Below are 14,215 nucleotides of genomic sequence, written 5' to 3' on the forward strand. Positions count from 1 at the left end.
TACTACCACCCCCACCTCTCCAGCTTGACCTTGGACCTGGCCTGTGTCCATGCAGGAACGAATGGACACACTCATTCCTTCACTCGCTAGCTCATACTTCATCCAGTGTCTACTGAGCACCCACTCAGCTCCAGGAGTGCTGTGTGCAGGGCCCAGGGCAGGGCCAAGCAGTGGGAGTTTGATGCACACTGCCACTGCAAGCTGCCCAATTTTTCTAGTAGCCATACATATAATTTATAAATATTTATATATAATATGTATTTTATATATATATTTTTTCTTTTCTGGAGACTCGCTCTGTCACCCAGGCTGGAGTGCAGTGGCGCAATCTCACTGCAACCTCTGCCTCCAAAGTTCAAGCGATTCTCCCTGACTCAGCTCCTGAATAGCTGGGACTATAGGCATGCGCCACCACACCTGGGGTTTCAGCATGTTGGCCAGGCTGGTCTTGAACTCCTGACCTCGTGATCCGCCCACCTTGGGCTCCCAAAGTGCTGGGATTACAGGCGTGAGCCACTGCGCCCAGCTTTAGTAGCCGTATTAAAAAATAGAAAAATGAAACAAGTGACATGATTTTAATAACATGTTTTACCGAAACCCATATATCCAAAATGTTATCATTTCTCCTGTAATCAATGTAAAAAAAGAATTATTAATGTTTACATTGGTTTTTTTTCTGTGTTGAGTCTTCAAGACCCAGAATGTGCTGCATGCAGGCATGTCTTGCTAGCTGACCGGATTTCAGGTGCTCTGAATGGCCACCCGTGGCTTGTGGCCACCTGTGGGCAGCACAGGCCGGGACTGAGCTCTTTTGAGGCTGCTTTGGGCTGAAGCTCCGGAAGCGCTGCCCCCTCCTAAGCCCCCAAGGGGCTCACAGGAGTTTCCATTTTGTTCTTTCTAAGAGGAATCTCTTTCCCTGTTCCTTTAACCAGCTGGTAGCTGCTTGGGATGCATGGCCTGGAGGTGAGCCGTAATGAGCTCTAATGATCTGTTTTGACCCCAGACACCAGGCAGCTGAGTGGCTGGGAGAGTAGCTGCTTGTTGACTTGCTGCCAGCGAGGCTGCAGGACGGGGCCCTCCCTCGGTTCCCACAGCAGCTTGGGGGGCCAAGGTGTCCAGTTTCGAGGTCTTTGTCTGCAGAGGCCAAGCCCAGGCACTGAGATGGGATTGGGGCAGGGGCCAAGCTGCTCCAGGAGCTAGGAGTAGGGCTGTGGTCTTCCCATGGCTGCTCTGAGGGGCTGAGGAGGTGGCAGGCCCCTTCCATCGCCCTGCACCACCATCAGCTCCACGGCCCAGCAATCCAATGGCATCTCCACCCCTCACCACACACATGCCCCCGAGTCCTGCTCAGTGGCAGGGGCCTGGTGAGCTCCAGGGCTGAGTGGGGGGCTCTTTTTACCAGCTCAGGCCAAGGGGCTCAAGTGGAATGAGCTTGGTCCCTCAGCCAGGCTCAGAGTCTTCCCCCACTTCTTTCCTTCCACACCCAGAGAAGTGGGTGGGGGGCAGCCTATGCCTCTCTGGGCCCCCGACCACACGTGGGGCCAGGCCAGCAGCGGTAGCTCTGTGGACTCTCCCTGGGTCATGGCAGTGTCCCTGTGGCTGAAGGTGCTGGCAAAGACCGTGAACCCTGTCTAGTTCAAACTCTCAGGTCTCAGTTACGGAGACTGAGGCCCAGGGAACAGGGACCCCCTTTACCCCCAACACACCACCATTCTGCCATGGAGTGCAGGCTCCGTCCAGCTGGCCCCAGTGAGGGGGTCTGTGTCCTTCCCCTCCTTCATGGGGCTCCCTCTCACCGTCCACAACGGCATCCTCTCTGGGGACATGCTGGAGACCCCCATGGGCCCCTCCCAAGAGATGCCAGCTCTGCAGCTTACAGGCCAGGGGAAGCCCGCCGCTCAGCCCTCCCGGCTCTGACCCCTTGTCCTATGTCCAGGTCATTGCTCCCTGGAGGATGCCCGAATTCTACAACCGGTTCAAGGGCCGCAATGACCTGATGGAATACGCAAAGGTATGGCCGATTCTCCTCACCACCCCCAACCTTTCCCTACAGCCCCCTTCCCGGGCGCGTCCCTGCTGGGGGCTGTCTGAGCCAGTGGCCTAGGCCAGGACTGACCCCATGTGATGGGGGATTGAACTTCCACCCCAGCTGCCTACACATGTGGCCTCTGTCCCCTGGGCCAACCCCACAGAGGTGTGGTCATCTGCCAGCCTGTTGCCAGGGCGGAGCCGCTCTGAGGCCATTTCCCAGTCCCCTGAGCCAGAGGACACAGGGCTCACTCTCTCTCCTGCTCCCTGGGAGGCAGAGACCAGAGCCTTGCTTGCCACCTCCACAGTGTGTGTCCCTTGGTGTGTGTCACTTCGGGGGATGGCTGGGGGATGTGATCGGCCGGCCGGGGGGGATGTGATCAGGAGCTGTTCTCCCAGTTCCCTGGATACTAATTGCCCCTAGCGCTTTCCCGGGAACAGGTAGGTGCTCCAAGGGACAGTCGCAGACAAAGCCTTTTATGGCACCAGCCCTTTTTGAAGTACAAGTTGCAATAAAACATATTAGAAGTTTTGCATCAAGATCTTTAGCCGCTCCCCAGGGCACCTTTCTTTTTAGCGACTCGATGGCAGCCCTTGACAAACAGCCTCAATCAATCAGGCCGGGGAAAAGCAACTCAGTGCACACACCAGAAAATTGCTCAGGTTTTTAAATAGCAGTCGCCAAGGCTGGCTGTGAGCTCTCATTGCAGCCAAGGTGCCGCGTGGTAGGGGACGCGGCAGGGACGCAGCCCTGCCCCCGCCGCCAGCAACCCATTAAGACCTGGAGTGCTGGGAGGGAAGACCTTCTCTACCATCTGTTGTTTTATTATTAAGAGGGGAGTTTACAAGAGCAAGCCCATATGTTGCCAAACAAATTGTCAAATAGCAGAGCTATTAAGGGAGCTGGGTTGGCGAGGTTTCTCCCCCTTGTATCCTTGATGATATAGAATATGAAGCGTGTTTCATCTTTAAGAATAATGAATTGGAGCCCCCACCCAGCTCTACCCTCATGCCTCGAGTCCTGGATAGAGAGGGGCAGGGCTGACCCATACGTTGCCCTTTCTTTCCGTTAAGTCCCCAGACAAAAGCAGCTTCTGGCTTTTCTAGCATAGATGAGTCTCAGGAGCACACTGCTGTCCTTCCTTCTCAGGTTTTGAGGGGAAGGTGCTGGGCTCAGCTTCCATCCCAAATAACCTTTTGAGCCGGAAAAGTTTGCCGGGGAAAGATGAGCATGGCTCCCTCGGCCACCTACCCTCTCCTGGAGACGGGTTTCATCAGAAATGACTGTGGGGAATCTGAGCACGTTCTAGAACGCGGCAGAGGCAGTGTTTCTGCACCCAGGAAATGTCAGAATGGCTGAGCAGCGATGAGGCCTTCTCCAAAATTCCAAGCCAGGCAGGATCTGAGATGGATGACACAAAAATCAATGGGGCTTTCAAAATCTCTGCTTTCAAGACCCTTCAGTAGCCAAGGCAAAAAGGCACCAGAGGACTCATAAAAAACATGCATTTGCTTCACTGGCCATCCTCTCCCAAACCATCGTCCAACGGAAAAACACTCAGAACCACCCCATCCTTGTCACTGTCACCATAATTAAAAAAAAAAAAAATTTTAGAGACAGTGTCTCACTCTGTCACCCAGGTTGGAGTGCAGTGGCACAATCCTAGCTCATTGCAGCCTCAACCTCCTGGGCTCATCTGACCCTCCTACCTCAGCCTCCTGAGTAGGTGGAACTACAAACGTGCCTTAGTACATCTGGCTAATTTTTGTTTTTTATATTTTTATTTATTTATTTTTTTACAGACAGGGTCTCACCATGTTGCCCAGGCTGGTCTTGAACTCCTGAACTCAAGTAATCCACCCTCCTTGGCCTCCCAAAGTATTGGGATTGCAGGTGTGAGCCACCGCACCCAGCTTTGGCTAATTTAAAAAAAATTTTTTTTGTAGAGACAGGGTCTTGCTATACTGCCCAGCCTGGCTATAATTATTATTATTTTTAAAGCCAGACTACAAGGTGGGAGCTAGAAACAGGATGGTCTCACGTTGTCTACATGTTGGAGATCATTTTGTTTTCTCTCCTCAATTACAATGAGAGAGTGAGGGGGGCACCTCGAGACCAAGAGAGGCTGGGAAACACAAATCTCTTTGGTCTTGGGAGGGTCATTGTCATTGGCCCCTGTTGCTTTCCTCCCCGCCCTTTCGCCTCTCCTTGCTCCTGGATGGAGGTCCGCTGAGAAGGGAGGCAAAGGTTTTTCCACGCCACCCCCCAAAAACAGAGGCTCCACGGAGCCTGGCGGGCTGCTCTTCTTAGCACCCAGCCGCTGAACTGAGAGAGGAGCGAGGATGGAGCCCAGCAGGCCACCAGGACATCTCTGCTGGAGAGTCCAGTCTTGCCTTGCACAAGGTCCAGGTGCCCATGCCTGGCCAAGGGCACAGGGCGAGTGTGTGGGCTGAAGAGTCCTCAAATTCTGGAGTAGATCGTGGGCTGTGTTTTGTTTTTTTAAGTTTCAGTTTTCATGTGTAATATGGTAACTGTTGATGAGATTATCTACACAAACTAAGGCTCTTAGGGGCCCTCAGTGATTTTTTTCTCTTTCTTCTTTTTTTTTTTCTTTTTTGAGATAGAGTTTCACTCTGTCACCCAAGCTGGAGTGCAGTGGCACTATCTCAGCTCACTGCAGCCACCGCCTCCCAAGTTCAAGTGATGCTCCTACCTCAGTCTCCCAAGTAGCTGGGACTACAGGCGCCTGCCACCATGCCAGGCTAATTTTTGTATCTTCAGTAGAGATAAGGTTTTACCATATTGGCCAGACTGGTCTTGAACTCCTGACCTCAAGTGAGCCACTGCACCTGGCCTTGTAGGCTGTTTTAAAATGAGTCTCCTGGCTTTCTAGAAAACCCCGAACCCAGAGCATTTCACCTCATTTTAATGTTAAGGTGGCGATGGGGAAACAGCCGCTCCCTGCAGGAGGCCACTAGAATCTCACCATCTTGGGAATGAACCTGAGTGGGGTCGACCCCATCAGGGGAGAGATGGGGGGGTGACCCGGTGGGGGCTGCCTGTGGTTCCCACGGGGACCCAGTGGGGCTGAGGGGCTGAAGGGGCTCAGAGGCAGAGCATCAAGTCTCGCTGGCTCCGAGGGGCTGGATGGGGTCCCTTCACTGCGCCCTGTGCCCTGTAAGCGTGGGGCCAGGAGAGCAGTGCCTGGTGTCCGAGTGCAGGAGGAGGCTGGAGTGCACGCACTGGATTCCAGTCGGGCGTCATCAAGGGTGGTGTGGGTCACCAGGGCAACAAGCCTCATCTTCCTCCTCCTCTTAAGGCTGAGTCAGGTGGGCCTTCCATGTGTGACCTGCAGCCCTCCTAGCCTGGGCCTCCTGGGCAGAGGTGGGTGTCCTCCTGTAACAACAGACTGGGCCATTTAGGAAGCAAAACAGAGCCAGAGCCGAGTCCCGTGGAGACGGGATCTGCTGGGCGTTCCCCTTCGAGGGTCTGCAGAGTGATGTGTGCGGCTGTTGTGCCAGGCCCAGGGAGGGGTGTCCCCGGAAGGTGCGGGCCATGAGCTAAAAGCTCTCCCTGCATCCCACCTGTCCTGGAGTCCACAGGAAGCACCGCGTGGGCTCTGGTGCCAGGTGCCCTGGTCCACAGTGCGAGTGGGTTCACGCAAGCCCCAGCTCGTAGGGTTTGGTGGCGGGGTTGGTTGGCTGGTGCCGGGAGACCTGGGCATGGCACCTGCGCGCTTGCTCAGTGCTTCAGGGGTCCTTGAGATGTAGACTCAAAGTCTTCTGGAAGGAACCTCCAAGGTCAGCATCGCAGACACACGGTCCTGCAGTTTCTCTGGGGCATGTCCAGCAATAGGGTCCCCCCAGGGAGGTGACCGTGACCAACACTAGGAGGTAGCCGGGGTCTTGTCTGAATGGGGGCCAGAGTTTGGGGCTCTCTGAAAAAGCAGGGCCCCTGGGACGGACCTCACGCCTCCTTCCAGCCGCCTTACCTCCGCCTGTGCTGTCTCTTTCCTGCAGCAACACGGGATTCCCATCCCGGTCACTCCCAAGAACCCATGGAGCATGGACGAGAACCTCATGCACATCAGGTAAATCCCACCCTCCACCCATCCTTGATCCTCCCGGGCTCATTCCAAAGGATGGCCACGCGCTGCCCCAGGATGTGCTGGTGACACCCACACCAGTGGTCTCTGCCCTCGGGGAGCTGAGAGGCCTCAGGCAGGACAGAGGTCAAAGTGCCCAGCTCATGCACTGCCCTCATTGCAGTTCTGCTGAGTGTTGTTGGGGAGAGAGATCATGGGGACCCAGCCTCATCAGGAGTATCAAGGAGGGCTTCTTAGAGGAGGTGGCATTCAAGGATGGAGAAGAAGCCCAGATGGGGCACAGGGGAAGAGTGTTTAAGGCAGAGGCAGAAGCCCCCCCACCATGTGCAGAGCCCCGGGGCAGTCCCCAGAAGACTGAGGTAAAGGCCCTGGCTCTTTCTTACAACCTGCAGCTCCACGGGTAGACTGTGGTGGACCCAGAATGTTTCAGGCAGGTTGGCAGCAGATGCTCTGGCAGAGAGTAAAAGGCAGACCAGGCTCATGGGCACAATGGGGTGTGTGTGTTCGGGGATGGGGGCATGCCGCGTCCCTCCCCAGCTGACCCTGTCTTTCCTCTCCCCTCCGCAGCTACGAGGCTGGAATCCTGGAGAACCCCAAGGTAATCCCCCCAACCCCGTCTCCTCCCAGCCGGCCACCTTTGGTGGTAGCAGCTCCATGCCGATGCTGTCTGATGTATTTGTAGCCTAATTTGAAATTTCACGGGGGCCAGCCATGGGGCTGGGGCCAAGCCCTGCCTGTGTTCCCCGACCCCCGCACTGGCCCCCCTCTGCCCGCCCTCTCCTCGCTGCATTTGAAGACCTCCCCCAGCCCTTCCTCTTCTAATTGCCGCTGGGATGAACAGGGGAAGGAAATATCTCAGGGCAGCATAGAGAGAGAGTGTGATTGTGAAACAATAAAGAAGTAATTAGGCAGATGAGACACTTGGGGGAGGGCCCAGCCTGTGCCCACCAGCTCCCAGGCTGTGCTGCTGCAGTTTTGGTTGTGGGGGGCGGGGGGAGGCATGGCTGAGAGCCCCAGGCCCCATTTGTCTGGATCCATGTTGCACACCCGCCACCACCGGCCACCCTGATCCTGTCCCAGGCCTCCCGGGCAGGCCAGGCTGGGCCCTCAGCTCTGTTTGAAGTTTCGGGTTTCTCTCCCGGGGGTAGGGGGCTTCTTTGTGTCTACCCCTGCCCACTGTGGGAGGTGGGGGAGGCAGGGCCAAATCTATCATGGGAAGAGAAAAATCTCTTTGTCCCTGAGGGAATGTGTCTTAGTTCCCGGGCCCAGCCCCACACCCTGGGGAGGCTGGTTTGGGGGTGGGAAAAGTGTGCTTTTTGAGGGGGTGCAGCTGGGCCTGGGGGAATCAAGAAGGCCAGCTGGAGGGGAGGGTGCCCGAGGAGGTTTGGTGAAATTGGGGAGCGCCAGAGCCCCGCCCAGGATCCCCCAGGGCCCGGGCGTCTGTCACTCTCACGCCTGCGTGCCGCCCCCTGGTCGGTGTTGGCTGTAATATCACATGGCAGCCACCATGTCTGGGGAGCGGGCCGGGGGGTTGTGCTGGCTCAGTTCCTAGGACAACGGCTGGGAGCATCCTCACTTTATGGGAGAGGAAACTGAGGCCTGGAGCCACAACACGCCCCAGGGCACTGGCTGCTCGAAGCGAGGGAACAGGCCCTGGGGCTGGTGCCCTCCAGCTCTGTGGCTCCCCTACTGCCCACGGCCCCCTCCCTGTCCAAACCTGTCACTCAGGAGAGCTGCCACCCTTGCCCCCTGGGGGCTGATGGCCCCTGTGTGTGGCTGCTGCCTGCTGGTCACAGGTTTTTCTAGTTCATGCTCTGCTGACCCCACAACACTCAGGCCAGCCACCCTAATTAGCCAGTCAGTCAGCTCCAAGGGAGGCAGGGAGGCCGACCCTGCAGAGTGGCTTCCAGTCAGGGCATCCTCTCAGGCCCGTGGGCCCCAAGCATGCCGGGCAACCACTCCCGGCCATTCTCCAAGCAGCCTATGGCCTCTGCAAGCAGCCTATGGGGGCAGAGAGGAGGCCCCCCAGAATAGAGGACCTCAGGATTGAGAGAGCAGAGCGAGGCCAGAGGGAAATCACCCCTCGGACCGTGTAGGAGGGCATCCGGGGCCTGGAGCAGGTTACTGAGCTACTGTGGGCAGGTCCTGCGTCCTCCCAGGCCTCCTGTCTCATGAGGGCATTGGGTGGAGAAGTCAGTGCTAAAGAGAATCTGGATTAAGGATCCTGCTACCTCACCCACACTTGGGTCCCAGAGACAGGACACCCGAGTCTAAATCCCAACTTTTCTTCTTATTGCTGTGCAACCTCGAGCAAGTTACCCAACCTCTCTGAGCCTCCAGTACCCCTTGCCCAAAGTGGGAAAACACAGCACCTCCCTCCTGGGGCATCTAAAGTGCTCGGCCTGTCTCAGGGCAAGCCCTCAGTCATGGAGCTGGGGGTCCCATGCTCCCTCTTCATGGGAGGAAGGGTCCAAGGTCCTTTCAGGGACCCCTCTCAAAGAAGGCTGGGCTGGGCTGGGCTGAGCTGGGGAAACATCATCATCATTCCTGCTGAGAGGCCTGGGGCACCCAGAGTCCCACCCAGGCACCCAGAGTCCAGTCACTCTGGAAGGGAGTTTGCCCCAGCCATGCAGACTCCCCAAGGGCTTTGTGCTGGGGGTGGGGCTCAACGTCAGGACGCACCCTTGCATCCCTGGACCTGGCAGCCCTGTCCCCCTTGGGATGAGCTCAGGGGGACAGAGCCTGGGGAACCCATGCCCCTCCCCCTCTCCAAAAAAAGCCAGGAGACCTGCGGAAGGGAGGGCTTGAAGGCAGATGGCTGAGCCATTTTCTGCCTCCGTGAGGGCTGATTGAAGGGCAATGAGGCAGCTAATGCGAAGAAAGATAGAAATTTACTTGCTTTAACTTCATACGGTCCACAGTGAAAGAGTTCATTCAGTCGCCGGCCCGCCATAGCTGATGGATGAATAAACCATTTGCGGCATCGATCATGCCTCTACATCATGGTTTAGTTCATGGGCCATTTGCTTCCAATTTCTCATTCTCGGGGCCTGTTTCATGCTTTCTTTCGCCTTCTCCCCTACCCCCCACCCCGATTCTCTCTCTCTCTCTTTTTCTTCACTCTCTTCCCTCCCCCGCTCCCCCCTCCACCCCACAGATGACATTGGAAGTGAGCCCTCCCGCTGGGAGGGATAAATAGATGGCATTGATACTCGGCAACAAACTATTTGTCATTTGAACTGGGCTTTTAGGAAGGAGAGTAAAAAGAAGGCAGGCGCTCGAGCCACCGCGGAATGCAAAGCAAATGTCATTTTATTTCTATTTAGTTATTTTATTTAATCGGCGCTGTCAGGTGCCCGCCCGACAGCTGCCTCTGACTTCCGCTGCAGTCTGCAGAAACTCGTCCTCCAGTCTTCCCATCCTCTCTCCTTCCAAATGCACACACTGTCAGCCTCCACTTCGGTCTGGGGCTCCCTTAGGAAGTGTGGCGGGAGAGAAAGTGACAAGCAACGCATTGAAAACAGTTGACAGTCGGGCCCAGCGCAAGTGGAGGTGGGAGAGAGCTGGGCTTGGGTGGGAGTGGGGCCCTCGTACCGGCACCCTGGTTGGAGGCTTGGGGGGAGTCCCAGGCAGCTGGAGATGGGGCTATGGAGTTGCGTAGTCACCCCAAATCCAGTCCAGTTCACTTTACTTTTTTGCTGAGGATGAGCCTTGGGGACCGTCTGTGCCCAGGGAATGCTGCAGTTGGCAGGGCCCAGTGGGCCAGCCCTGATGCCTGCCTGTGGCTGTGATGCTGGCTGGCTCTGGCCACAAGCCTCACCCTGTTTCTCAGCCCAGGTTACTACAGCAGCTGGGAACCAGCGTAAGATGGCGGAAAGAGTCCCTACATTTAGCTTCCAAAGCATGGTTTGGAGAAGCCACTTCTCAGACTTGGCTTTCCCTGTAGTCCATAGAGGCATCAGGCTGGGGGTCCTTCAGGGCCCCTCCTACCTCCTGGAGTCTGTCTTTAGGGAAAGTTCTGGGTTCTTGTTCCTGCCCCACAAATGGGCACTGATGCAGGGATACAGCTGGCCCTGAGTCACATCATACCTTGGGGGTGGGGGTGGAGGATCCACCACGGTCCCTGTCTTAGAACGATCAATTGTCCTGGTTTGCCCAGGACTAAGAGGTTTCTTGGGACAAAGGACTTTCAGTGTTAAAACCAGGAGAAATCAGGGCGCTTGGTCACTCTAACACAGAGCCACAGGCAAATGACCACAGGTGAGCTTCCAAGGCACTTATGTAGCCCCATCCCATGCAGAAGGAGGAGGCTGGGCTGAGCATGTACCCCCAGAGTGAATTTCAGCTGCCCTTTCCACCTGCAGAGCATGTTCCAGTTTGTACCAGGCCTTCCCTGACATTTTCTTGTGTGTTTTCACGTCCAATTAAAAAATATATATATACTTAAATGGTAAGATGGCCAAGGGCAGGTATCATTTTCCCCATTTTACAGGTGAGGAAACTGAGGCTGGAGGAAGTGAAGCTTCCCCAAGGCCCCACAGCCTGAGATCTTGATCCTGGCACGGGGGTATTGCCCATCACTCTAAAATCCAATGTGTATTTGGCGAGGACCTCGCGGGGCTCCTGAACTGAGTGCCAGGGAACGAGTCCCACGTGGTCTCTGCCTGCACAGAACTCACAGTTGCAGCTCCAGTCCCTCCCACTCAGCCTCGATTTCTTCATCTGTAGATGGGGTAAGAGCACTTGACCTTCTTACCAAATGGGGCTGCTGAGAACTCAGACTGCAGATGGGAAGTGATATGTGAATGTGTGCAAGGTGTTTTTTTTGTTTGTTTTTTTTTTTTGGTGGTGGGGTTGGGGGACGGAGTCTTGCTCTCTCACCCAGGCTGGAGTGCAGTGGCGAAATCTTGGCTCACTGCAACCTCCGCCTCCCAGGTTCAAGCAATTCTCCTGCCTCAGCCTCCTGAGTAGCTGGGACTACAGGCGCACACCGCCATACCCGGATAATTTCTTTTGTATTTTAGTAGAGATGGGGTTTCACCGTGTTGCCCAGGCTGGTGTCGAACTCCTGAGCTCAGGCAGTCCACCCATCTCGGCCTCCCAAAGTGCTAGGATTACAGGCGTGAGCCACCGCGCCCAGCCGTCTGCAAGGTTTTTAAAGCAAAGATGAGACAGTAGTTCCTAGATGTCAGCAGGTGAACAAGGACCCCAGGCACAGGATGCCCACAGGAGGGACCTGAGCAGTCAGGCCCAAGAGGCCCCAGTCCCCACAGTGGCAAGTGTCCAAGCCACAGCCTGGGGGAGCTGGGGCCTCCGAAGGTGGGAGGGAATTTTGAGAGTTGCAGGCAACACGCAGCCCCTCCACCACTGCATCAGACGAGAGGCCCATTTTCCAACACGCCCAAGAAAAAATATACATAAAGGTTGATGTGTTTTCAAATGGGTTTTTGCTTTGCTCTTCTCTTTTCTCCCTGTGAGTATTAACCTTGGGGACCCCGGGGATGGCTCGGCTTGCCAGAGCACCTGCTGGGGTCACAGGCAGTCATTAGCTTTGCGGTCAGTGCAGAATAAACCCCAATCCCGAGCCGGCGAGAGCGTGCGTGCCGCTCCTGGGAAGCCCTCAGAACGCTGCCTCACTCCTCCAAAGTCACACTTTTTCCTGCCTGACTTGTTCCTCTCCAGCTATTCTACCTCCAGCTGTGGGGGCGTCGAAGAAAAAGATGAGATCAAGTTGAGGGGAAAAATTGTCTGATTTCTCCAGCCCTTTGTTTCCCAGGCCCCTGGCAAGCGGGGCTGGTGCTAGGCTGAGGGCTGGGGACCGGGGGATCTGCTGGACCCCACCAGCTGGTGGGGAAATGGACAGAGGAGAGGGGTGCAGATCCCTGGGGGAGGTGGGCTGGAGGGTGTCCGGGGACTGGCATGTCATCCTCCCACCTCTTTCTGTCTTTTGTCAGAACCAAGCGCCTCCAGGTCTCTACACGAAGACCCAGGACCCAGCCAAAGCCCCCAACACCCCTGACATTCTCGAGATCGAGTTCAAAAAAGGTATGTGCCCACCTGTTGAGACTCGAAGGGGGTTGACTCTTGGGGCCCTGGCTCCTTTCCCCTCCCTGCCTGGGAACCTAGGCCCCCTTTACCCCCGCCCTGCATTCCTGGTAGCTGGAGTTCAGGCAGGGGCTTCAAGGTAACGCACAGCCCACCTCCCTGGACAGTACGACCCATGGACCATGGATGCCTCTAGGCTTGGGAGGAACACGCCCTCGGCTACCCATCACTCGGGTTCATGGGCACCAGGGCTGGAATGAGAGCGCTCTAGTCCCTGAACAGCCACTCAACTTTCCTGGGCCTCAGTTTCCTCACCTGTATCTGAGGATGAAAGAGTATCTGCTGTTTTCCCGGGGTAGAATGAGGCCTGCAAAGGAGCATCCAACCCTGGGCCCTGACCCCGGAAGGTGCTCAGTAAACGGTGAGTGTTGGCGAGCTGGCCTCAGGGACCCCTGGGACCCCACATGGAAAGCCTTCACCAGTCTTCACTGAGCCGCTCTGGGCCTCACCCTGCTGACCCCACGTTCAAAGCTGGAGCCACTCTTCCTCCCCTCAGCAGTGGAGGCTGTCCTGATCGCTCCCTTCTCCTCACTGCTGTCAACAAGAAGCGTTTGCTGGCCTGGCCCGAGTGCCTGGGTGCCTGAGATTGGGAGAGGGCATCTCTTGGCCTGGAGGAAGGATGGAGAAGCGAGGCATACCTGCCTGGGCTCAGAGGGAGGGCTCAGAGGGCCTGAAGGGGTAGCTTTTCAGGATGCTGGAGAGATCAGGGAGGCTTCCTGGAGGAGGTGGTGCTGGGCACAAGGGCACCCAAGGACCAGGCGGGGGGCTGGCCCATTCGTCCACAAAGTGGCTGCCCACACTGGAGCTGGGATGAGAGGGAGAGAGGCTCGTGGAGAGGCCTGGCCCGGCTCTGGCGCTCGGCTCTTACCCCGGGTACCACAGAAAGGAGGATAGGGTGGGGAAGCCTCAGGCCGGTGGGGAAGCCGAGCTGCAGACCCCACTCTCCCCCTTGCTGGTGTGACCTTGACAGCCAGCTTCACCACGCTGGGCCTTGGGTGCACTCGTCTAAAAATGGACCACAGGCATGATGCTCACAGGTGCCCAGCATGGTGTGTGGAATGGGGCGTCGGAGGCTAAGTGCTTTAATAATCTGCCTCTTCTGGGCCTTTCCCAAGAGCCTGGCCAAGCCAGCGACTGTCTTCCTCGCTCCCCTCCATCTGTCCCAACCTACTGGAGGGCCAAAGAGGACCCCAAAGGCAGCTGGGCCCCCAGGCCTGTTTGCAGGCACAGAGCCTCCCTTGAGGATCATCTCTGAGAAGATGGTGGGAGTGGCCCCAGCAGCACCTCCTGGCTTCCTGCACAGGGCTCCCAGGAGCCTGGAGAGCTGTGAGGGTGGGAAGCGGGTGGCAGGCTGTGGAGGGTCCTGGGCACCAGACTCCGGCAGCCCTGCCCGAGGACCAGGGCAGCTCCACAGGCTGAGCTGGAGAAGAAACGTGACCTATTGTCATGATTTGGGGACTGTCTGGAAGAAGAAAAAAAGACCGGAGGAACCCTCCCCTGGCTAGTGCCCATTCACTCTCTAGTTAATTTATTTGAAGTTTTAATCTAATTATTAACTATTTTAAAGGCTAAGAGGCTTTCTCCGGCAGCAGCACCAACAATGTCACCTCTTCTCCCGGGCAGGCCCCATCTAAGGCCCCAGTGAAGGCCGATAATAGGACCGGGGAGGGAGAGAAAGGGAGAGGGGAGAAGCGGGGGGTGGCGAGAGGGGCTTAAGGTTCATTATTGGGCAGACTTACATTTAATAGCAATTTACAACCAAGTTATAAAACCCCTGGAAATGAGGGTTAAGAATGGCGAGGCTGACAGCGCCTTGAGTGAAGCCCCTCCAAGCGGCGCCTGGCTAATAAAGCCTCGAAAGCCGCTATTGAGGCCTGATTGGCACCCGATGGCTCGCTCCATGGTAATGAGCCGGGCAGATGGGTGGGGGATTAGCCGCCAACTTTGAACAGCTTTTCTTTGTCACTGTTTCAGCT

General features: G+C 56.4%; 1 protein-coding gene across 1 annotated transcript in view; it reads left to right on the top strand.

Moving 5' to 3' along the window:
- The window catches only part of ASS1 (argininosuccinate synthase 1), a gene marked incomplete at its 5' end in the record, with an annotated part of 56,301 nt that overhangs the window by 19,772 nt on the left and 22,314 nt on the right, over positions 1-14,215 (top strand). Inside the window, 4 exon segments of the mRNA NM_001133340.1 lie at positions 1,937-2,011; positions 6,049-6,119; positions 6,702-6,732; positions 12,089-12,179. Coding sequence (NP_001126812.1) covers positions 1,937-2,011; positions 6,049-6,119; positions 6,702-6,732; positions 12,089-12,179 — 268 coding nt within the window.

This window comes from Pongo abelii, chromosome 13, assembly GCF_028885655.2.
Source record: "Pongo abelii isolate AG06213 chromosome 13, NHGRI_mPonAbe1-v2.0_pri, whole genome shotgun sequence".
In the NCBI taxonomy this organism is placed as follows: domain Eukaryota; kingdom Metazoa; phylum Chordata; class Mammalia; order Primates; family Hominidae; genus Pongo; species Pongo abelii.